Raw genomic sequence first — 26224 nt, 5'->3', positions numbered from 1 at the left:
ACATGTCCGTCTTTGGGTCACTAATTTACATATGTGTACCAAATTTCAACTTAATTGGTCCAATAGTTTCCGTGAACATAGGCTGTGACAGACGGACAGACAGACAGACAGACGCAAGAGTGATCCTATAAGGGTTTGGTTTTTTCCTTTTGAGGAAAAATCATATAAGGTTAGTAGATTTTCTTGTGAAATATATTATTTTCTGAGTTTCTTCTAACAAAATCGATTTACCTACCCATACAATACAATAATATAAAAATGTGACTTGAGCAGCAAAAACGTGACTTTTAGGGAAACGAAACGTAACTTATGACTCCAGAGCCCTGGCAACACTGATATTATATCTATGGTAGTCAATGAAGTCAATTTTGAATTTTGTGAATTTGTAATCAGATCGTACTATCGTACTAATCATATTAAATAATCTAGTTAAACTATGATGAAATATAAAAATGATAAGAAATAAATTTTATTAAATGATAATGATGTGGGTGTTTGGCTACGGGTCCTTAATATGGAAGGTTGAATTTCCTTATGAAGTAAAACTTGTAGGTTATATTAAAGGATACGTAAGGAGATTTTACCAGCACAGTACCGATCACAGGGGCGTCCCGGGGAAGGTAAATGTCTTCTGCATATATAGATATTATATTACAAATATCCCTTTACTTTGTTTACATTTTTAATAACTTTTTATATTCCAATTATTAGGTATCTTCACATGCAAATTTTTTAAAGTTTTGGTCATTCACCACAACAAAAAGTAGTGATATTATTCATCATTAGCATCCCTGATCCTCCTTTCAGAATTAAGAAATAAATATTATAAGGACATTCTTACACAAATTGACTAAGTCCCATGGTAACCTCACAATAAGGTTTGTTTTGTGGGTACTCAGACAACGATATATATCATATACAAATACTTACGATGGCGAGACGAGCTAGACTCCTTTTTAAAAGAATGGCCGAAGACTGCTCAAAACCGGGAAAAATGGAAAAAACGGGGGGAGGCCTTTGCCCAGCAGTGGGACACAACAGGCTCTTAATAATAAAATAACAAATACTTAAATACATAGAAAACATCCAAGACTCATGAACAAATATACAGATACAGAGCATTTATTTGTGTGGTGACACAGGTCACCACACAAATAAATGCCCTTACGGGAATTCAAACCCAGGACCATCGGCTTCACAGGCAGGGTCACTACCCACTAGGCCAGACCAGTTGTCAATTGATGTATATGGTTGTGGAATGGAAACCACTTAGTTTCTTTACTCTAAAAATGTTTGAAGGTACACATATCTTCTTCTTTGTTGATTCACTCTTGACAGAGAAGTCATGGTCAATATTTTACCTAATACCATTATAGTAATACCTAATTAAATACAATTGCAGCCTGGGAGAGTGGTAACTTTAATAGCCAGTGATGACCCCAACAGTTCAGTATGGGGTGTGGCTTACAAAATTAAACCAGAAAATGTAGATACAGTGACCAAGTATTTAGACTTCAGAGAAAAGAATGGCTATAGTCAGAAAACTGTCACATTCCATCCAAAAGATAAGACATATGAACTTTTTGACTTGACTTTGTACATTGCTACTGAGAATAATGAATCTTTTGCAGGTATGACCATCATATATTATGTACCATACTATTTTATTCTTGTTTTTGAAAAACTTAAATGTTTACTATTTTTTACAACTTGGGAAAAAAATACGCTCATTTTTGGATAGTTGTGTAAAACGGATGCGGATGCCAGTGTTTGAATGTTTAGTCATGTTGCATCTCCTTCCTTAATATGGCAAATGAAACTGATGACACAATACATGCTCACATATAATTTAGAATTATTAATTTAGATTTAGACATTATGAATAAGTTCATAAAAGTGATGTTAAAATCAGGTTGAATTTCATTGGATGTATACAAAATAAGTGTTCCGTGAACAAAGTTTTGTATGGAACACTAAAAATGTCATTAAATTTGGATACTTGTTGTTTGTTCTAAATAAATAATTATTTCCAAATACTGTACTTAAATAAAGTAGGAAATGCAATGTCTACAAATAATTATCTATGCTTGTTAAATGTTACAAGAAGTTTGCTAGTGAAGAGGTGTTGTTATCTTTTATGATATCAGCATAGTTGTGTGCATGTGTCTAAATATGTGTTGATGCAATATTGCCTTAACAAACAAACTTCTATTTACCGCGCCCACATTAATGCCCCACCATAATCTCATTTCAAAAATGTGCTGTATGATTAAGAACATAAGGTTTAATTTAGAGTAACAAAATTGGCACAAAAAACTACAATTACTGACAGATTTCTTTTTGTAGGTCCAGCCCCCATAGAAGAAATAGCAAAACAAGTAGTTGTTAGTGAAGGGCCCAGTGGGCCCAATAAGGAGTATGTGTACAAGCTAGCGGCAGCCATGCGGCAATTAGCACCTGATGTGGATGATGACCACCTCTTCTCGCTAGAACAGGAGGTGAGAAAATTAGACACTCACTCAAAATGAAACATGTGATCATGATACTTAGAAAAATTGTATATTTTATCAATGTACTAAATAAAATATATTTCTGTTAAATTCATGTACTTATTATTTATTACAAATTAAGTTTAAAAACAAAATCAAAATATTGTAGCAGAAAATGTATGTAAAATTCAAAATCTGCGATATATAACGTGTAATAATACAAAATAAATACAGATTGAACTTATTAACAGGAAGGAAGTTGACATAGGTATTTGGCGAGTTCTATGTTCTTACTTATCGTTATTTTATATTATACATATATACAGTTATACCCAATGACTAATTAATAAGACTGGACGAGTAATTTTATAATTTACGAATATATTACATACATAAACAATTTTAATGGACTGTATCACGCATAGGTATTGTGTAAAATATTCGCGCTCGGTCAATAATGAGGTGTTTAATTGAAAAAGTGCTGCATCAAAATTAGCATTAAATAAAAAAATAAATATACCAGTTCGTACATGGCCGGCTTTTACCGTGCACACAGTCTTTCATAATCGCAAAAACAATAGTTTTGCAATTTTTCAAAAAGTTCTCTTAGTAAGGAAAAGGTCATCACTGACTTAACGTAACCGAGTTCAACACTTGCGTGCCCAGCCTTAAAACTCCACACTTTATAACCATTACTAAGAATTTGGCAGATAGGGAGTGTCACATGGCACTTACTTTTTATCAGCTATTGATAACCCAGCCATTGCATTTAGATAAAGAGTCGAGTAGAGGAAGTCTGAGGCTTAATTATAATAAAAATAATTTATCGAAAATAGGTACTACCGCTTCAATATGTATAAAAATGTACTTATATGTAAACTTTGACGTCATTATTTTATCATTATCACCAATCAACCTTGATACTCTTGATAGTCTTTGGCAGGTGTAGTAGGTGCAATGCAGCGACTACCTATATTATTATTTATCATTACCAACTATAACTTTATCCTTTTTGTTACGCCCGAGCAGTTTATCCAGAAAACTTCTCTTCCGTTTCACCTTTTTCTGGTCTTTCTTGTGCTCTAAGTTCTCGCCTTCCACACTCATCTTCTCTAGCAAATCGGGGATCGTTAAATCAACTATTTTGTCTAAAGGTGGCCTTTTGGCCGATTCCTTGCTAATTTGTCGAGTGATTCTCGATAATTCTGGTACTTCATCGTTCTTCTCAGCCAGCTCTGTCAGAGATATTTTAGACTCTCTTTCTTTGTTATCATCTGCTTCTTGTAAAATAATCCCGGCCCCGTTACGGGCTTCCTTTGGTTCTACTTCGTTCTCTTCAATAACTAAACTTACTTCAGTTTCAGGCTTTTTGTCGAAAACATCTTCATCTTCTGATTTGACTGTCTTATTATCTATTTGTTTCTTGCTATCCGAGCTCTCTTGGCTCGCCATGCTAGGTGTGGTTAGTTTAGGAACTGAATCTACTATCCTGGGTTTGGTAGGAGGTATCTTCCAGTCGACCGGCTTGCGTTGTGGGGAATATCTTTTTACAAGTTCCTCGAACATCTTTTGATGGTCTAGTTTCTTCAAAGCATCAGTATCTGGCAAGCTAACGATTTTGGATCTAAACTCAGGATCTTGGTTCTCCTTTCCACTATCGACTTCTGACGGACCTAAGTCTACGGTAACTTTGCGCACTGAAGGTGGAGTTGCGATTCGCTCCGCAAATGGAAATTTATATAAATTGGGACTCTCTATCTTGTACTTTATGGAGCCGCTTCTTACCGGCATGGAGGCGCGGGTGCCGGCGCGCGTGAATGTGCTATCGTTACTTGGCTCGTGTAAGTTGGAAGTTAAGAACTCTCGCCGTAACTTGGATAATCGCCGAGTTCGCTCAGTCATGCTCCGCCTGTAATCCACATCGTCATCCTGGTTCGACTCCGAAGTGAAATTGTCGGAATATTTACGTGTTCGGAATTCGAAAACTTCCGAGTTGTCCGTTCGCGATTCCCTCATGCTTGAATATACAGGGCCGTTACGTTTGAAATTGGTGGTAGTCTTTCCGTGGTTGGACGTGACTATAGGCTCGACTTCGACGTAAGAGGGCGCCAGGTTGGTGGGCGACGCCAGCGGGAGGAACACGGTGTCGTGTTTGTCGAACACTTCGCGGCGCTGACTGAACTGATCCACACCGATGATTTCCCGCGACTTCAAACTTAATGTAGGCGATTTGGCCGCCATTTCCGCTCGATTACAAACCGCAACACTTTTGTTATTGACACTATTTTCCTGTAAACGCACGGTTCTATTTTTATACGGCGCACATTATGACTTCACCGGTAACATCGCGGCCACAATAGCGTTTTAAAGTTAAATTGAACAATAAGGCTGGTTCTGTCGTCCGTTTAAGGCGAGGCGAACGCGGTGTATGGTGAGCGATCAATAGAGTGTTCGCGATAAGATACTGGTGTGAAACGTAGGCACTGGTAGTTTCTTTATCTTTCGGCGGGCGAAGCAGTTGAGTAAATAGAAGCGCTGCGCGTACACAATCGTCTTCGTAATTAATCGCGGATGGAGTGAAAGCCGCGCGCGCGCCGGCGTCGGCGCGCCTCGTTATGTAACGATAATGAATATTAAAAGGCAAAATGCCCCAAATACGCTAGACCTACTTAGCGGCTCATTATTAATTAAATACTATAAGTAACTAACGCATTAACAGTTAACACTATCGACTGTTTCAAAATGTTTACACTTGTTAAATTCATTAAATAAAGTCAATACGTACCTTTTTATGATACAAAATTGCAATAACAATGGTACCGAACAGCATCTAATTAAATCTTCCCAATGAGGTCAACGGGGAAGGAAATAAATAATACATTTATGTCGGATTTACTCGTAATTATGTTTATGGTTTATGTCAAGGTACATTTTAATAAGATTTACTTCATTTGTTTACTATCAGGAATATGTATTGTGTAGTAGGTAGGTACAGTCGACAACAACATTGTTTAGCATTATATTCTTTCTAGTGTCCGACCGAAACATGTTTTTTTGCCGAAACCGAAACCGAATGTTCGGCTTTGGCTCTAGTTTCGGCCGAAACCGAAACCGAAACCGAACCTTTTGTAGACTTCTTAAAAACGTTGAAAAATGTCGTAAAACCGCTTTTACACACATATTATGGGGCTATCAACACCCAATGTCCTTGAAATTGATGTTACTTAAGCAGTCTTTTAAGAAAATTACTAGAGTTAGACCAAGATAATTCTGCAACGATTTTGATAACACACGCAGTGCAAGTGTTATTTTAAACGTCAAAACTTCTATGAAATTATGACGTATAAATAACATTTGCACTAGTTGCATTCATTCACCAGTCAAGCCAACATGTAGATACAGGGTCAACCAAAAACGCGAGCGCAGCGAGCGCGAATTTTTTGTTGACAATATCGCAAGGCCGGGTACCGATCTACTTATCCTGAAGGATAAGTAGTTGAGCACAGACTCCAACCAATGTCCATTGTATTAAAAAGCGAGATATTTCCTTGAGCGCTGGTGGCCTAGCGGTAAGAGCGTGCGACTTTCAATCCGAAGGTCGCAGGTACAAACCTCGGCTCGTACCAATGAGTTTTTCGGAACTTATAGGTATACGAAATATCATTTGATATTTACTATTTGCTTTTCGGTGAAGGAAAAACATCGTGAGGAAGCCGGTCTAATCCCGATAAGGCCTAGTTTACTCTCTGGGTTCGAAGGTCAGTCTGATGGCAGTCGCATTCGTAAAAACTAGTGCCTACGCAAATTCTTGGGATTAGTTGTCAATTGGACTCAAGGCTCCCATGAGCCGTGGCAAAAATTCCGGGATTCCGCGAGGAAGATGATGAGTTTTCTTATTATTCCTTTGCCCAGGCCCAGTAACATGCGACAGTGCTATCTCATTTACTCCGATACAATTAGATAGTGCGCGCGTTATAGGTATTAACAGCCTCTTAAGACTGCGTCGACCGTCTAGTGGCGCCCTCATTAGTGGAATTGTGCTTTATAATAAACCAATTAATTTCTGTACCTATACATGAATCAGTATATGTAGGTGCTAGGTACATATTAATATTGTTGTCCTACTTATTCCCCAACTTTTGGTCTATGTCACATAGTTTAGTTTCATAGTACGAAGCAACATTTCGTAAGTTTCGGCCCGGCCGAAAGGTTCGGCCGTTTTTTGGCCGAAACCGAAACTACAGCCGAAACATGATTTTTTGGCCGAAACTGGCCGAAACCGAAACCGAACCTTCGGTCGGACACTAATTCTTTCATTAGATACCTAGGTATATGTTTCGACAAAACAGTTAGTGCCTGGAAACCTACGAAGTACATAATATTACCAACATAATTATGAAGGTATCTATTTAATGGACGGATCATTAGTTTTAATGACTGAATTATCTAATAAAAGATGTTGTTGACATTTTAAAATTGGGTTGCCCTGGCGTCTATTTCACAAACATGACAAACATAGCTATTTAACAAAGCTGTCTGAGCTCATAGCTACAGGAGATCCAGTCCGAATAGACCTCCGATTGCGCTTTGTCGTGATAAATCTCGAGATCAAATTATAGTTTCAATGAGTTTACGCTGTGCGTAAAAAGTTTTGTGAATAGATAGACACAAGCTTTTCCTTCAGGATTCCAGTGAATCTCATTTCATAATCGTCACTCGGCGCAATTTTGTTTTTAGTAGGCAAATACATGTAATCCGAGGGTCTAGTTGGAAACAAGATCGTTCATCTCAGTACGAAGTTGGTATTTGTACAATCGAGTTATACATGTATATTATCGCTTATCATATTGGGTCCAAAAATTGCACTAGTAAAAAAAAGGATTAAATATTTTTATTACAATAATTACATATACCTACTATACCTAGGTAATTCCTTTAATTTCAAATATCCTCACAAGGCAGTGAAGGTATACCGGTTCACCTCTACTGTCCTAAATCAAAGTCAGACAAAGCGACGTAAAACCTTGTTATTCGTTCAACATTTGAAACAAATTTAAAACTTGTAGGTACCTATAACCAAAATGAGACTTGGGTTTAGCGCCAAAATGTGAAGGCTATATTACCATACGAATGGTCAGACAATGATCTCATTCTATTTACATACGTTTTTGGCTTGAACATCTCATTGAATTATTAAAAACTATATGCTCTCACGTAAGCGTTTCAAATACCTACCATATGTTTGTCTAGTTACAGATTTAAATGGAATTCTTCTGTTCGTATATTTTTGGTGTGAGATCGACACATGTGAAAGATTTATATGAGCGCGCGCATTTCCGGTTATATTTAGATCTTCCCATTAAGGATTAGGTAACGTATTTAAAAGCAGCCGTAAAACTATCTAATTAGAGCTCTAAATTGCTTAACGACTAAATCAATCTGGTAGGAAGGTACGGTTGGAAATGTTGGAATACAAAAATGTTAAGAATCTACTTTAGAACTTTGTCATAATAAACTATACATACAGATCATAGGTTAACTCGCTGACTAATTATTTTACCGTTACTTTGATTGAACTTATTGTTTGCAGCGTATGGGTTGTATAATAATTATATTTATGACTGTTAGAGCACAGCGTGGAGCTTTTACTTAATTAGGTGCAGAATCAGCTGGGCTCACATCTGTGCATTTAGATTTTTTATTTTTGATACTTTGTTTCGCGGTAACTTTATAAGGTAGATCTCTAATAGAAATTTGGTAAGGGACACGATCGGTAAGGGACCCAAAAAGGTCAAGTGCAAAGTAGTACTAGTCGAGTTTGGTATTTATCAAAATATGTTTTTTTGAGAATTAAGTACTTATTCGGTAAGGTAAGCTAGAAGTAGGTAGGTTATAATCAGAGATCGGACAAATTTGCGTCATTGCTAGCAAGAATGTGGACATGACTCCAAAATTGATTAAATAATTAATCATTCAATTAATTTCTTACCTGAGGTTTAATTTTGATTTCTAATCAATAAATAACACAAAGATTTCTTATAATGTAAATTTATTAAAGAAAATATTCAGTATGTTTTCCAAATTTTCTGTAGGTACTCATTTTTTATATCAAAAATATATTTAAGTGCTATTTATTGACTAGGGAACAAAATTAAATCTCAGGTAAAAAATAATTAAATGATTAATTATTTAATCAAATTTGGAGTCATGTCCACATTATTGCGAGCAATGACGCCAATCTGTCCGATCTCTGGTTATAATACAATTAGCTACGAAGGAAAACTATTGAATAGTAACAAGCTTAAGTAGACAAGGAAAATTAAGACACTTCGCTATTAATTTTGCCTTTAGAAAATCCCAGTCTGGTGTTCAATAGCTTACTTCAATAGGCTGTTGTTGTAGAGCAAGTGCTAACGAGCAGGTATTAGTACTTCATCTACTGTATTTATTATGCCATAGAGTAGACTCTACCATGGGCCCTATATTACCCGCCTAGAGTCGGACCAAGCTGACTATGCATGGCATTTTGCAATGATAAAAGTGTGGCAATGTCATCATTACTGTCAAATTTCTATGAAAATAGGACTAAAGTATATCGGTATTCTGTATTTCTCTAAGATTCCCACGTTACAGGCTGAGCCTAGTGTGGGGCTGGGGATCACTGTACTGCCTCTCTCGGAATGCTAATTTATTCAAATAAATATATTTTGAATTTGAACTTTGAAAACGGGTTTGCAACGTCAGAGCTAAATTTTATTTATAGTTACCGTTATGGTATTAACCACACATTTCGGTCAAATTCCAAAAAAAAAAAATACCTATATCATCAGACTAGTTAACTATTCAAGACCGGCAACGTGTTTTTATATAAGTACCTGACACCCTTACACTAAAATAACAGTTCCTTTCGCCAATTTATCCAACGATCCTGCTTTCTGCATTAACGTATATATCTATGGACTGGCCTTACGGGCACTAAAAATGGTACCAGTTCAGTGGTGTTACTCACGAATTCCAGCCAATCGTGCATTCCTAACGCAACTAGTTGCGACCAATAGCGCGCGTGATGCGAACTCATCAACCAATCGCACGCGTGATGCGAACTCATCAACCAATCGCGTTGTAGCGGTGTCACACCGCTGTACTGGCCCCTGTCATTCCTCATTATTATTGCCCGTAAAGCCAGTCCCTAGATATCTATGTCAATGGCTTTCTGCTTTTTACCAACTATGTAGGTAGTTACTAAAAAGACGATACGACAGCGGTGATTGCATTGAAGCAGATCGCATAGTATGGAGACTGACAGTCTTGTGTGCATACCTTCGCTTATAATAATCCTTTGGTCTAGTAGGTCAATACTCGACATGACCCAACGAAATCAGCCTTCGCGCTAGGATCGGCGGCATATACATATATATCCGGTCATTGTGCACGTGAGTTCATTGATATCGCAGCCGATTTCCGATTGAAATCTAATCACGACTCTAATGTCGAAGACGTAGAAGCGTTTTTAGAAATATTTTATCGAAACTTCTTTCCGATTCATATTAACTTAACTATACATTGGAATAACTACTTAAGAGCGTGTACATAAGGTTCAACACAGATTTTTGGTTTTGATTTTGAGTATGGAGTCAGCGGAAATCAATTAATAAGTGTTCGATTATAGAAAGAAAAAAAAAAATCGGGCAAGTGCGAGTCGGACTCGCGCACGAAGGGTTCCGTACCATATAAAAAAAAACAAAAAAAAGCAAAAAAAAAAACCGGGCAAGTGCGAGTCGGACTCGCGCACGAAGGGTTCCGTACCATAATGCAAAAAAAAAGAAAAAAAAGAAGAAACAAAAAACGGTCACCCATCCAAGTACTGACCACTCCCGACGTTGCTTAACTTTGGTCAAAAATCACGTTTGTTGTATGGGAGCCCCATTTAAATCTTTATTTTATTCTGTTTTTAGTATTTGTTGTTATAGCGGCAACAGAAATACATCTGTGAAAATTTCAACTGTCTAGCTATCACGGTTCGTGAGATACAGCCTGGTGACAGACGGACGGACGGACGGACGGACAGCGAAGTCTTAGTAATAGGGTCCCGTTTTACCCTTTGGGTACGGAACCCTAAAAAGAATAGTAGGTATCGATACTAAGTTAAAATAGAATAGAATAGAAAGTGTTATTGTATATTTATCGTCACCATGTCATCACGCTGAATTAAATATAACGGTTTATAATTTGTAACGTGCCGTTTGGCCCCCTCGCCACAGAATAAATAATAGTACTAAGTACAGAAGACTCACTCTCTAACAAAACGCGTCTGTTACGATCAGCACAGATATGGCCGCTGGGTGGCGACAGCGCCACGCGCGGCTTATGGCAAACCCCAAAATTGGGGCCGAACGGATGTACTTTTAGCTACCTGTAGCAAAGCGACGAAATCGCGGAGTGAGACACGCCTACCCTCGCATAAGCTCCCCATTCGCACGGGAGCTTTTTCAAAGCGCGTTAACAAAACGCTTGAATCTGTCTGCACTCTAAATTCGATTTAACTACCAAGGCTTAAAGTCGAAAATCCAACAACGCTTGATAAAAAGCGCCGCTGTCGTGTGAAGACATACATGGTTATCCATTTGTGTCATTCAAACGCGCGTTGAAAAAGCTCCCGTGCGAATGGGGGCTAACTATGCCCGTTCAATTGTACTAGGCAGTGGGTACTAATTTAAAGTCAACATAGACAACAACACATGACTTCCGATAAAATACGTCAAAAAAATGGTGGTCTTGTGACTAACTTCCACAATCATGCATCAACGTCCATTACACATCATTTACTTTTATTACAAGTGCTGATAATCGACACATAAGTAGGGTAGGCAACACGATAACACAGTTAACGATTTCAAGTACGATGATAAAATTAAAATTAATCTTCTAGAACGTGTTACGTAAATATTAAGAAATGGAATATAGTATACCTTTGTACAAATTCTACTTACATTTTCATAATATACTATATACTACCATTTAACCGTACAAGGATAATAATATTAATAATGCCAATAAAGGGATAAATAACAAACAGAAGTAAGCTATAGTATGTTAAATATTTATTTATATTTTAAATACATTTCGCATACAATCTAACATCACATTATTATTTGAGATATACATTATTAGAGAGGTACACAATCAAATCTCTGCACTAGGAACACCTACTGTAAGCTTAAACATAAAGAGACATGGAAAATTTACGATTTGGATAATATTTCTTTCATAGCAAGTTCAATTTTAAGTTGTATACAAGCAACTCTTTCTTGGAATATTTGATTTATCAAACTCAGTCTTTTCTGTTCTAGCATGGCGTTTTCTTTGATCAGTCTCTGTCTTAATTCTTGCTCTTCGGGCGTATAATTTTCTTTGTTTTCCTTGTTGCACTGCAAATTACCTTCCTGCTTGTTTTTCAATGCCACATGGCTTCGTAGTTTAACGATTTCAAACTGTTCGGAATTGATTTTGGCTTGCAGCAACGACTTTAACTGTAGATACTCTGCGTTTTCTAATTCTAAACGCAGTACCTTTAGTTCCTTTTCGGTTAATTTCGGTTTGTCCTGCTCCGGTTCGGGAAAAGGTTCATCGGCCGGCGATTGTTTTGCGTCTTCGAATTTCAAATCGAAATCGTTTTTATTCACGGCCAGTCTTGGCGGTTCTTTTGTTTCTTCAAATTTTAAATCGAAGTCGGTTTTGTTTGACCGGATAGGTGGCTCTTTTTCATCGAATTTATCTTCAAACTTTACTTCGAATTCGTTTTTGTTTGGGATTATTCTATGTGGTTCCTTAGGATCTTGGAATTTGATATCAAAGTTATCTTCAAATTCAACGGGGAATGTGGGGTCGGGAGCGTTAGGGGAGTCAGTGGCGTCGGGGAAGGCTTCGTTGGCGGACGGCGTGAGCGGCTCGGGCTCCGCGGGGGCTTCGGGCTGCGAGGTGCTGGGAGCGGGCTCGTCCTCTGTCTTCTCGTCGATGGACGGTTGTTGCGGCTGTAGGGAGTTTGGTTCCACGGATTTCTGCTTAGATCGGAGTTTTCTCTGCGAAAAAGAATTACAGTAAGATTAGACAGTGATGTATGTTTGTGCCTATTGGTAACTATGCGGCGCTTGCGCCCATTGGTTAACCAGAAACCAGCTTGCAAACTAGACGTTTGTTTCACAGGTTTCACTTAAATATCACAGACAGCCATTGTTGCTAAGTAAAAATATTTTGATACAAATTAATTAGATTTAGTTTGTATTTGTAATCATATCAGAAAATGGATCACTTTATACTTACCTACGTCTACGTTATCAGCTGTGAAAGCCTAGATAAGCCTAAACAATTTGTGCTCAAATTGAATATATTTATGTTATTTATCTATTTTGCACTGGTTTATGGACGCTAGTGAATATTTATCTGTAAATAGCCGGGTAAAATTAATCTTATCGCATCCTGACAGACCATAATCCTGGCGAGTAGTAACTAAAGGGCACCTCCATTATATCAAGGTCGTTGATAGCCGTATCAGTCTAGTCCAGTTTTGAGTAAATATTTGACAAGAGTAACCAAATATCGCCTCCGCTAAATATGAATAAAACTTACATCTATCAATTTGAATGCATAATTACGATCCGCCTGGGCCTGATGGCTCTTGGAAATTTCATACATAATATTTTTACAAATAGCGGTCTTATTTGGAATCAAAAAAATATTGTATTAAATGTATATAAGTCGAAGATCAAAAGCGTGCTTCGAATTTGACAGAATGTACATGGCAATGTCCGGCACCGTACATTACGCGGATACTCTGCGCTGCGCCTCCCACAGCGGATGGTCACTCGCTTTGGTGAAGAAACCATCATGTTTCCGTGGAACGAGCAACTTTATTCTGAATCTTATTACACACAGCATAAAGTCTTATTTGGAGCGCACCTTGAGCTGCGTCTCCCAAAGCCGCTGGTCCCTCGAGTTGGTGATGAAAGCAACATGTCCCCTTAGAATTTAGAACTTTTATTTTGAATCTTATTATAAATAGCCTATTAAGTCGTATTTGGAACGCACCTTCAGCTGTGTGACTATCCGCTGCGCCTCCCATAACCTCTGGTCCCTCGCATTGGTGATGAACCCGGCGTGCATCTCGGCGTGGATCTGGTTGAGGAGCGACTCCTGCTTGCGCAGCTCGGCGCTGATCTCGGTCGCCGAGTCGGGGAAGTCCGCGGGGATGGAGAGGAGGGGGGGAATGTATCTGGAATATTAAGTATGATGTCAAAAAATACGCACAAATGTGCGTCGCGGACAATTTGCCAAAAAATCTCGTTTCTTGGTTTGTCCGGCAACCAAAATATACGTTCTGTGGAAATTTCACCAGTCGATCTATTGCGTTTCATACTACAGCCCATTGACAGTCAGACAGAAGGATAGACAGGTAGCAAGTGTACCTAGCAACTTGTGCCGTATTGTGTAGTTAGCTAATAATAAAATACTTACCTAAAAAAAGTAAGTACAGTAAGCTCAATAAGGCTTGTGTTTTGGGTGCTAGACGAAAAGTATTGAAACAAGAAATTGGATTGGTTAAATAAATAAATATCTATAGAAATTCGAATACTTTAAAAGTGCATTAAATATTTGTTGTCATCATCATTATGCTTACTTTTGTAAAGTGACGTCAGAGAAGAGTTTTTCGGCTTTGTTGATAAAATACGTGATCAGATTGAGCGACATGTTGAGCGCCGGGCCCATAACCGTCGCTATGGTCTGGATGTTCACATTGTTAGTCTGTAACAAAGAAATGGACGTGATTTAGCGAAATAACCAAACAACAGAAGAAGTATGCGATGGCAGTATGACCAAGTTGGTTCTTGCTGCGGCTCGGCGGTGGTCGTTGGTTGATCGATTGTCTGTGGAGCTCTTGAGTTATAATTAACTCAGGGAGTGCGCTGGAGTGCGTAAGACGCTTATAATATACTTATAATAATGGTAATATTTATTCCAACCTGCTCATTAGCGACGACGCTCTCGAAGTGTCGCACGAGCCAGCCCAGCATGCTCCGGTTCGCCGGCGGCAGCTTCGCTATGAGCGCTACCATGGTCGCTTCCCGCTGGGCTTCGGCGATTGCCGTCGCTTGCTCGAATTGTCCGAGGAGCTCTTTAATTAATATCAATTCGGGGAGTGCTCTGGATATTAAGATACCGATAATTATGGTGAAACTGGTCCCAGTGGTCCCCTACCTGCTCATTAGCGACGACGCTCTCGAAGTGTCGCACGAGCCAGCCCAGCATGCTCCGGTTCGGCGGCGGCAGCTTCGCTATGAGCGCTACCATGGTCGCTTCCCGCTGCGGCTCGGCGATGGCTGTCGCTTGCTCGAATTGTCCGTGGAGCTCTTGTGTTAGTATTGATTCAGGGAGTTCGCTGTAGAAATATAAGTCAGTTAGATACTTACTGTTTATTTCACAAATGAACAAAACGAATATAGCGTTCGATTATTGTGATGTGGCACGTGTAAAACATTTTAAAATTTCCATGTTTTGTTTTTATCAGAAAAGTCAACTATCTGATAATTTATTCATTATTGTATAGGTATTTTATTGATATGAATAAGAGTAAGAAATGTTACGTTATATGATGCATTAAATGGCGGACACAAAAATAAAGTGATGTCGGTAGAACAGACGTTATAGACGCGGGATTTATGATTTAATTAAGGGTACTTACCACATTATATAGGTCTACTGTTTAACTGAGACGGTTTGAAAAAGTTATCATGGTCTCAACAATATCACCGAGTCAAGTTATGTGAAAATCAGCATACTCTTTCGTTTGGGCAGTGGGGAGACAGAGACACTCCTGACTTCGGGCAAACTCGGCTCCGTTCGGCTCAGCATTGCTCCGAGCAATTATTAGGGTTGACACAACTTGACGTCCCTTTGCGTGCACGACCACAGACTTATCTGTGGTCGTGACAATGACTGTGATAATGACTTGAATTTTGACAACCCTTAGCCGAAAGGGATAGTGTCTTACATTAGAAAGGGACAGCATGATTCGTCCCTGAATCGCTGTCAAACTTCGGTTTTGTAGGAAGTGTCTTTTCTGTACGGTAGTACTATTATTTATTCTGTGGTTTGGGGTACCTTATAAAGGCCTTCAATATTGCGCAGGCGACGGGCACGTCCCAGTGGTAGGGGAAGGCCACCTCGCGGTCGATGTACAGCTTGCGGAGCTGCTGCAGCTTGATCTTGTCGGCCTCCGAGCGGTAAATCTGGTTGGACTTCAACCCATTTGCCTGACAACAACAAAACGGTAACAGGGCTAACTATATTGATATTGCTCCCCCTTTTAATTGTTGGCCTGTTCAATAATTGTATTAAATTGGTACTTTGGGAGGCCAATCAGTGGTACAACCAGTGGGCACACCGCTCCGGTATGTGAGCGGGACATCGCTATATACGTGGTATAGGTTCGTGATTATTGATTGTGATTAGGTGCAATAAGAACACATTCAAACTTTATATAGGTACATTCGTCAGGTGACAAGCAAAAGTCACTAATTACTAAAAAAAAATTAAACAAAAATCGACCTTCTTGTCGACCTTGTTGTCATATGACGATATCGTCGGGTGACAAGCAAAAGTCACTAACTAACACCATTGAAATTATTGGACAATAAACCGTGTTACAAGTGTAATAAAATGCATTGTTACTTTAATTTTTGGATAGTACTTAGTGACTTTTGCTTGTCACCCGACGATATATTGTCATATGACAACCAAAACTCACTAATTACCACCTCAGTTCATAGCCATAGTGAACCATATTAGTATGTACTAAAATAAGGTTGATTTATGTTTAATTATTTTTTAGTAATTAGAGAGTTTTGGTTGTCACCTGACGATATTAAAACTAATCAAATGTCTCAGAGCATCATCTCAATTCATGGTCGCAAATATTCCTATTTAGGCCTAATTTTGTAAGTCAGAAGAACATCTTCTGCTAAATATATCGAACGATTATTTTTTAATTGGTATTTGGTCTGCAAAAACTCATAGTCTGCGGAAAGAGAAGAGTCGTGGAATGTATGGGGCCCAATACATTCCACGATTCTTCTCTTTTCGAACGGACTCTACAATATATTCAGGGTAATTATAACCTTCAGATAATGCACGCGTATCTGTTTCATAAAATTGGTGTCGATCCTTATCGTGACCATGCCAATATTAATTCATCAATTAATGCGTCAATCTATCCTTCAGATATAATGCATTAGGTGCTGCTTATCATCATACATCGGGGTTTTCGATGCGGGAATGATTTCGTGTATTTATAACTTTGTTTATTGTAAAATAATTACCAAACTATGAATTAAACGTAGGTAGTAAGGTCCAAATGTGCTTAGAAATGTTAAATTAGTATCGTTTTTTTACAGTTTTTACCTGTTATTTGGCTAGTGTAAAACATTCCCGCACCGAAAACCCCGATGTATGCTTATCATTTTGAATGACACACAGATTAAGAGCTTAATCAAAATTTCACAAAGTATTTTGGTTACACAATCAATAAAAAAGTGCAAATTATAAAACCGAGGGAATTTGAACTGCTTATTTTAAGAAGGATCATTATCATGCCTTCTCATTTTATTATTACTTGTCTAATGAATTTAATGCGATACTTTTTGGTCTTATAAATTACGCTTGCATCGGCATACCTCCGTATTAGCCTTACAAAGGATAACCCTCTCGCATAATTAATACGCCGGCCTCGGTAATCTTATTGTAATAACATGGGCCTGCGCCTCCCAAGAAAGGAGACTAAATTAACTGCACTTGTCGATAATAGATGCTATTACAAATGACAGAGCTTTCTTCAGTTCCTTCTACTTGTGTTTTCGTAACATCACGCTTACTAAACCTAAATTGGCCTAGCCTGTATAAGATTATGTTACGTGTAGGTAAGTACGATATTATTATTAATACCAAACGTGTCAAATGTTTAGATCTCCATACCTGTAAGTAGTCGATACTGTCTCGAACGACTAGGGGAAGACTGGTGTCGTCGTGGCATCGCGATCGCTCCACCGACTGACTCAGCGGAACGCCGAATATCGGTAACGCCACTGGAAACAAGGAACGGGTAGGTAAGTTAATTTTCGGTTCATTTAGACTATTTAGAGTACCTATAGTCGGATTTGTTTAATATGTCCGAAATAGTCCGAATGCTTCTCAAGAACTCTATTATCTTTCAGATATCCTAACAAAGGCGAACTACATCAGGACATATTTTATAATCGCGTTGAAAGCAACTTCATAATAACAGAATAATTAGGCATTTTTATATTTTTATCGTCCTATATTTAAAAGGCGATCTCATACCTTAATTGCCATGCCGAGCTCAAAATTAATTAATTACAATAACAATTTAATTGGGATATTTGTCACATCATTATATGTGGTCAATGCTTCACCTTTGACATCCACAAACTCGACTAAATTATCAAATATTAAACACCTTCACGTTAATAGTTGAGATTATTTTTATCTACTCAAGAGTTTAAATACCTACCTACTTTTGGCATAAGAATCGCATGGCTTTTCAACGCTCATAGGACACATTAACATCGAAATAAAGAAGTCATTTCGATTGATCCTATTTATGGCCTAATTTGGAGACACTTAAAATTATAAAACGTAAAGCAGCATCCCATTATCTTCTAAAAATGAATCTTTATCTTTATTTGAATTATGCGTACTATTCTCAACAGAGATGTCATTCAACTTGTTAATTAATGCACAAAGTAAACAAGATGGTTCTTACGATCGATGTGATAGCCGTTAGCGAACGGATTCATAACTTAATTTATCATTATCACTAAACTTTCACTGAGATTCAGGCAACAAACTCAATTAGGCACTGTGCTGTTATCTTCAGTCGTGACTAGATAGTGACACAGGCTTATCAGTGTTATCAGTGAAAATAAAAGTTGGATGTAAAAACTTAATGGAAATTTAATTACGTCAGACAGATTATTTTGCTTTGAGGGTTACTGATTGGAAAGTTGGAAACTCATGTTACGTGAGCAATATCGTCCAGTACCTAGGTACTAAAACATGATTTCACCGTGACAGTAGCACCAAAAATAAATAATCTAGTTAAATAAGAATTAAGAACAAGAACATACCCACCCATATATGTATACTATACTTATAATATGCTCCCAAAAACGCATAACGCTTCCTCATGACTTTGATTTAGCCAGGTTTAAAAAAACAGCACATGCGTACAGTCAAGATTAGCATGTAGATGTTAAAATGAGTTTCGTGTTTTGAGTAATTGTGATAATTAACTGATATTGGTATTTTTGACATATTTTTTGGAATTAGGAATGCAAGTCATGATTCAAAGCTGGAACTACATCTATCAAATATTTATTATGTATGGTAAGAAAGTGGGTAACTTGACGTAGTCGATATTTCATTGTTACCGTTTCTGGCGGTACGTGGATCCGCGTAGTGGACATTTATGAATCCATTTAAAAATAAATATGTACAATCGCCATCACAGGTATATCGGAGTGGCCAAGGTGCTCACAAATATCTGACACCTCTATTGTCAAGGCGCTAGAGTGCGTGGTCAGATATTTTTGACCACCTCGTCGGCTCCGATATGTCTAATGGCGACTGTACCTACTTCATGGTTCATGTTCCAGCATATGTTGGTAATCTGTAAAGTTTGTAGTGTTTGTACATCCCGTACCGTCTTTACCATAAGGGCACACGGGGCCCGTGCCCAGGGCCTCCATCCTCAGGGGGCCCCGAAGGACAGACAGTACAATATATTTGATTACTTACCCATAATAAACAGATGATCAAAGTGGAAAAATGTTAGTTTAATTCGCTTTCTTTACTTTCCAAAAGGGCCCCAAATTCTTATGTGCCCAGGGGCCCCAGCATAGTTAAAGACGGCCCTGTGTACATCGACAAAATTATTAGCTACGCACCTGAATAGCTAGCACGGTAGGGGTTCACGCATGTTGAGTGTTAACTCAACCGGCTGTTATCGACTCACTATTGAGATGCGAGATTTTTAAGAAGTAGTGAGTTTTGGTTACTTTGTTAAGTATAATATGACTCACCTCCTAAAGTAAATATTTCCTCGAACGGCACTCCCGAAGTCACAGTGGAGGGCACTTTTGTGAGTTTCTTATCTTTTTTATCCTTATCTTTTTCCTTCACTTTGTCCTTTTCCTTCTCTTTCACCTTCTCCTTGTCCTTGTCTTTTACTTTTTCTTTCTTTTCATCTTTGAGTTTTTCTTTCGACTCCAATTTGAACTTAGCTTTTTCTTCTTTTTCCTAAAAAATAAGCAAAGGTACAATATATTGCTGATTTATCATCTCCGGTAAACTAGATGTCCATACTGCGCATGTCATAACAAATTGAACTCGAATACATCGTTAAAAGTTATATACCTCTAGGTAAGTTAACTAAGTTACATTTTCAACAGAGTACAAAACCAAACGACTGACTAACGACTCTCTAATGTTTCAAACCTACAACACACGTTGGTATGTATGTTATTTTATTAATGTCACGATGTTGACAACCCGTTGTAAAACACGAAACGAAATTTGTAAGGTACGAAAGTGATTTTTTATTTACACTGTTTATTTTCATATTTCTCAAAAACTTTGAAATCTAAACCTATTTGAACTGTTTAGGTGTATTGTTAACGCTTTTACTTCAGAACATCATAGGTTCACCAAAAAAAAAACTAACAAGATACACTCTTATTTTCCAATCGTCCTACTAAAATGTACAAACTTTGTAAACTTTCGCAATAACCATTAAGCATTACAATAAGTAGCACTAGTAAGCACGTAATGTACTCTTATCTGACTTCAACTCATTCCTAACAAATATGTACGTAGGGTAGTCACAAACATTCACAAAAATAATATATAACCGATAGAAAAGTAAGCACCTTCGTAAAAACGGTCCGTAGGTGGTGCATGACGCAGTTTTCAAGCGCAACTGAACAAACCTCCTGGCATTGTCCCGCCAAGGCCGTACTACCTACTAACAAATTACGAATAATGAAACCTTCTCAACCGTGAAATTGTGGTAACTTGAACTTTATGAAAGTATGAATAAGGGACAATATCGGTACCTATAATGTTTTTTTAATGCAGTTATAGTGACCGAATATTTGTAATGTATTCTAATGACCCAGTTAACATTAAGATGTTATGTTATTTTCATTTTAATCCTATGCGGTTAACCAGCGCGGTTCAACCGCCAATTTCTTTGGACACTGATGATAGGTAATGATGATTGTTGATAATAATGATATTTCCGGTTGTTTGGTAACATCCAGGAACCTCTTTGCTAGAAATATGTATGTATCGTAATATTGAGTTAAATAGTTATTTTCGTAATGTTACATACATAAACATTTGTTTTGCGGGCAGAATTTCTATCAAAGTATGCCTATATTTTAAGAGTTGCTTGAAAACCGAACCTAATTCAAAATTCTGTGATAAATGTGCATGTTTAACTCAGATATATCCTGTAAGGATCTTTCAGGAATTGATAATCACAGGTAGTCAGATGAGTAGACCTACCACCACTAGATTCCACAATAACCAATTAACCAGACAGGGAGCCGTAGTAGTAGTAAATATAGCGAGGAATCTGAAAAACCCATGGAGCGCCCTACTGTCACACGTGTGATAGTAACTTCTATAGGAGTTCCATACTATACGGTAATACTGGGTGCGCTCCACGGGTTAATGGACACCGTAGATATTTCTCATAGTCAGCATCTAACTGCCAAGCGCTAGCCTTGTACCAATCGAAGCAAGAAGCGATCCTACCATTCCTACCACCATGTCCTGATTTACTTCGTTAGGAAAGAATTTGCAGCGAACAATACGTACCTAATAGGCGTTCATGGCTTGGTTACTTATCTTCGAAAATGGAGCAAAACGTGAGCTAACAAAGGTAATAAATAATAATTTATAATGACACACGAGCAAAGAATTCTCTCTACACCTATAGTCTGTATTTAAATAAAAGTAAACAATGTGTAAATTTTCGGGTGGTTATAACATTTATAGGTTAACCGACCAAATACAAAACCGCCTGGATCAGTCACTGAATGACCTGACTTTAACCAACATTATTTGATCATGTAATGTTTTCATCTACCCTCAACTGGCTTAACGAGCCATTTGAGGGTAGATTTTCTTTACTTTTATTTAAATACCTAAAGATACAGAGTATATTAGGTACAATTTTTCTTTATATGAAGTCCAAATGCCGTACCAATGACTGGCTTATACTTAATGGACATCCAATCAAAGTAAGTAAGCCAGTAGTCTGCAGCTGCACCCTGTGAAGGGACAAAAACAGGCTCGATTTTTCATCCGCAGAAATTTCAAATCGGTTACAGTTCCAAAAGAATGATGTTCTTTAGACAAAACATACTTTAACTTTTTTTATATGCAGTTTTTGAAAATGTTGCGCATTAATTTTGACCATAGTTTGCCGTATTCGTATATAGGTACACATTGTATAACCAGTGTGATATTACAGTTCCGAACACAAAAATTTATTTACAATACGAGGTCGCACAATCCTCAGTAGGTACCTATTTACGCGACAAAATAAACAAACCAGTATTTTTGCATAATTATAATAGCCAATGTCACTAAGCTGCACCGAGAAATACCTATTAGGTATTTATATAAAATATTAACCAGAGGTTACGGTAAAGGTGCGTGGTTTATGTTTTGTAATTATTAAGGTGATCACAGGTTCACAGTGACCTCGTAATTAACTCCCCATGGCACATCTCTCATCTTCAAGAGCCTAGCCAGAGACAGAGCCGTTAAAATATGTGCAGATCAGGGTAAATATCTTATATATAATTAGGGGTGAACTGAAAACCAGCGCTGTGACAGCTAGTCTGTAACACAGCAAATGCTGAGTCCATCCCTATTGTCACACTATTGGTTGTTTATAAGTTATAACATAAGTAAGAACGAGTATATTAGACTTAAGAAATTAATGTCAAACTATGTTAATTTAATTGTTGCTAGTTCAACATGTATTTTTGTTTGTTTTACTTTTTATCGTCTTTGTTTTTTTGTATGTGTGTGGCAATAAATAATTCTTATTCTTATTCTTAAATGCGCTCCTAGCGCTAACTGCTTTATAGGTGCAAGTACAGTTCGCGAGCGGTTCACGAATGGCCCGCCAGCCATGTTTTTGCTAGATCTGGTGCATAAATGTAAAGATTTTATTACTCGATAAATCTTTGATGTTCATAAGGCCAGAAGTATAGTGTAATGGACCCTTTATTAAGCGACACCTTGACCCGAGTTATTAAGCCCACGCGCTTGTTACCTAGGTATAATTGAAAGGGACCAATTGGTAGGTATCACTAATTTTATCCCTTCGCCACGCCTATCGTGCGCGGCGCGTCATCGTCAATTTTGACGGAATGCACGAAGATTGATATTTGGCTGTAGGTAGACGTGCGCGTCAGTTGATTCTTTTTGGCGGTCATTGGGTTAAATTTATATTCAGCCCTTTTGGCCGGCAGTGTCAGTGTCAGAAATTACGCAAAATAGAACCCTATCATTTTGAAATTAAGTTCATAATCATTATAGATACATAAGATAAGACTATCCCGTTCGGTCATTTCCCCGCACCGCTCATGAGAGATGCTGAGAGTTTTCTTTTTTATCTCATCCTATGTTTGGATAGCTAACATAAACATTGTACACTTAGCCAATAATAGCAATAGAAGGACCAACCTTAGACCGAATTTAGCCAATACAACTATGTACTGTCGAAAGTTTCAATTTATGACCAATTTTGTACCTTGTCACAGTGGCAATAGTATGAGATCTCTAGCGATTTTCATATTGATTGTTACTGTGACAAGGTACGAAATGGGTCATAAATTATACTTTCCATAGCAATCAGTCCATGTACTTGTTTGCCAATAGTATGAATAAAAAAGTTACCTTGTCTTTTCCCTTCAATTTCTCGCGTTTTTCTTTTTCTTTCTTCTCTCTCTCCCTCTCTTTCTCCCTTTCCTTTTCTTTTTTTTTCTCCTTTTCAGTCAATTCTTTCTGCTTGGTAGCATCGTCAAGAACTTTCTCCTTGTCTCTGGATTTCTCTCGTTTCTCCTTGCTTTTAGTGCTAGTGGGGAACTTAAAAGACTTTGTCTTCTTGTTTTTTGAAGGGCTCCTGTTGAAAATACTTTAATTCATTGTTATGTTGCTACTTTGTAACTATTCTGCGTCACTAGTACAGAATTCTAAAACTTGTTCAAAGTGGTAAATACAGTCAGAACTAGATAGATATAACAACATTGAAGGGAGAATATAAAAAAAATGTATATATTATATGTTAGTCTGTATGGTATTTGTAATATGGGAGTTGTTGCCTGATTTAAAATGTAAAATAAATAAATAAATATATGTATACCTGTGAATGCTGTATATTAGTTGTTATAAGCTATATACACAAATAAGGATAGTAGGGTTTATATTATTGCAGTCTGAGTAATAACCACATTAAAATTTAAAATAAACAAACTTGGTATCAGTGTCTTCCTCAGGTGAACTATCTCCCTCCAATGCAGCATAGCCTCTATCTTTTTTCTCTTTCTTGTCTTTCCTGCGGCCCAACAGGTCCTTCTTGCTGGGTTTTTCATGGTCATCACTGACTAAAATATTAAAAAAGTTTTAAGTACTTACCTAATACCTATAGTTCGTTTTTTAGGGTTCCGTACCCAAAGGGTAAAACGGGACCCTATTACTAAGACTTCGCTGTCCGTCCGTCCGTCCGTCCGTCCGTCCGTCCGTCCGTCCGTCCGTCCGTCCGTCCGTCTGTCACCAGGCTGTATCTCACGAACCGTGATAGCTAGACAGTTGAAATTTTCACAGATGATGTATTTCTGTTGCCGCTATAACAACAAATACTAAAAACAGAATAAAATAAAGATTTAAATGGGGCTCCCATACAACAAACGTGATTTTTCACCAAAGTTAAGCAACGTCGGGAGTGGTCAGTACTTGGATGGGTGACCGTTTTTTTTTGCTTCTTTTTCGTTTTTTTTTTTTTGCATTATGGTACGGAACCCTTCGTGCGCGAGTCCGACTCGCACTTGCCCGGTTTTTTTAGCATTAGAAAGAACTTGAAAGAAGGTGAGCGACCTTGACACGTCTTTTAATTGAAAAACGCTTTTTAAAAATCAGTAACTATTACTTATGAAAGCAGAACAATATAAACGATCGTATTAGATTCATAATTGTTACATATTTGCCATAACTTATTTTAAAAATATGTTTTTCAATTAAAAGACGCATCAAGATTGTTTACTTACCTTATTTCTAATGCTAAAAAAAACGAATTATATGTCCAACCAACTTTTGCAATACAAGGTCATCACTAACAGTAAGATATTACATTTTCTGCAATATACAGATAGAAAAATACATTTTACAGTACATAATATATGGTGCTAATTTACCACCCTAGTGCAGTAACTAGACTATACGTGTGTATGTCTAAAAATTTAAAGGGTCATATGTACTGTAAAACGTTGTACAATACACGTGCGAAAAGGTAATTCGCAACTCGTGTCGATTTAAAACACTCCCTTAGGGCTTATTTAGACAATGCGAGAACTCGCATGCGAGAACTCGCATGCGAGTTTCATTACATTCCGGGTTTTGATTGGTTGGTTAAATTGGACGTAACCAAAGAGTCCGCAATGTTACTAAAATTGCATTCGAGTTAGCGCCCCGTCTAAATCGGCCTCGTATTTTAATTTATCGCCACTCATTGCGAATTTCCTACTTTTCGCACTTGTATTGTAACGAAATACTAAAGAATGCACTCTTCTGTATGAAGCGTTTACCCTATATAACATATAACGGTAGGTTATATGAAATGTACACCAGCTACATTCCCAATTCCCATGTCCAAATCTATATTCTACATCATTAATTCTGGTTAAATATGTTTATCATCATTAATAGAAGACACAGAAGTTGTATTTTAAATACAGTTTATGCTGGTTTGAGCATCCGATTATGTTAAATCAAATTCTAAAGTAATAAACATTGAAGATGTTCTTGAAATACGCAGTTTGTGTAAAAACTTACAATCACTTTCGTTGCTCTTACGCCCAGTTTCTGAGGCATACAGTCCTGGGAAATCTTTCTCTACATCTGGACTTTCGAAATCCATGGTATATGCACTGAAATAATTAGAGAAATTGTGAATATTGTGATTATACCATGATTATACTTTACAGTAGTTACATTTTTTGACAGTTATAAGGAGTTTTTTTATTTAGTTAAATGTTATAATGACAGTGTTGCCAGTGAAAAATTTGTTACATTGCTACTCGGCACTAGATGGCACTGTAATCAATACAGTTTTGAGTTCCGAATCGTACATTGTAGACAGTTCTGTATTATTGAATAATCCACAAACAAAATTATTTTACAATAATTCCATGAATAACGCTCGTGTCTATCTGTTACAATTGTAAGTTAAAGATTTTTAAAGCATTTTTCAGTTTCATAACAGTATTGAATAGAACAGAATGTAATAATCGAAGTGTAGCCTATTTTATTCACAATTCGGACCTGTCTAGCTGTCAGTATTTTCACAAAAAAAGGGATGGATTGTTTCC

At 37.5% G+C, this 26224-nt stretch overlaps 3 protein-coding genes across 5 annotated transcripts; 1 reads left to right on the top strand and 2 right to left on the bottom strand.

The window, feature by feature from the left end:
- The first annotated feature begins 407 nt into the window (after positions 1-407).
- Positions 408-2600, top strand: LOC134790569 (putative glutathione-specific gamma-glutamylcyclotransferase 2). The gene is made up of 3 exons (XM_063761421.1): positions 408-620; positions 1403-1631; positions 2347-2600. The coding sequence occupies exons 1-3, from the start codon at positions 477-479 to the stop codon at positions 2526-2528; spliced, it is 555 nt and encodes a 184-aa protein (XP_063617491.1). The 5' UTR covers positions 408-476; the 3' UTR covers positions 2529-2600.
- Positions 2538-5073, bottom strand: LOC134790563 (uncharacterized). Its single transcript, XM_063761408.1, has one exon. It carries the CDS (start codon positions 4728-4730, stop codon positions 3468-3470), a length of 1263 nt encoding a protein of 420 aa, XP_063617478.1. The 5' UTR covers positions 4731-5073; the 3' UTR covers positions 2538-3467.
- A 6495-nt stretch (positions 5074-11568) lies between these two features.
- Positions 11569-25842, bottom strand: LOC134794942 (ralA-binding protein 1). 3 transcript variants are annotated; one of them, XM_063766815.1, is made up of 10 exons: positions 25689-25842; positions 24115-24244; positions 23538-23775; positions 19640-19856; positions 17514-17623; positions 15645-15796; positions 14742-14922; positions 14164-14288; positions 13575-13758; positions 11569-12568 (listed from the first exon to the last, which is right to left on the bottom strand). In XM_063766815.1, exons 1-10 carry the CDS (start codon positions 25771-25773, stop codon positions 11732-11734), a joined length of 2259 nt encoding a protein of 752 aa, XP_063622885.1. In that variant the 5' UTR covers positions 25774-25842; the 3' UTR covers positions 11569-11731. The 3 variants fall into 3 exon arrangements, with proteins under 3 accessions (XP_063622885.1, XP_063622893.1, XP_063622900.1); XM_063766823.1 differs by having other exon boundaries at positions 23538-23763; positions 25689-25841; XM_063766830.1 differs by lacking the exons at positions 23538-23775; positions 24115-24244; positions 25689-25842 and adding an exon at positions 20486-20598.
- Between the last annotated feature and the right edge of the window lie 382 nt (positions 25843-26224).

This window comes from Cydia splendana, chromosome 1 (assembly GCF_910591565.1).
Source record: "Cydia splendana chromosome 1, ilCydSple1.2, whole genome shotgun sequence".
NCBI lineage: Eukaryota > Metazoa > Arthropoda > Insecta > Lepidoptera > Tortricidae > Cydia > Cydia splendana.
The sequence above is the reverse complement of the archived record's forward strand: the minus strand, read 5'-3'. Positions and strand labels throughout refer to the sequence as shown.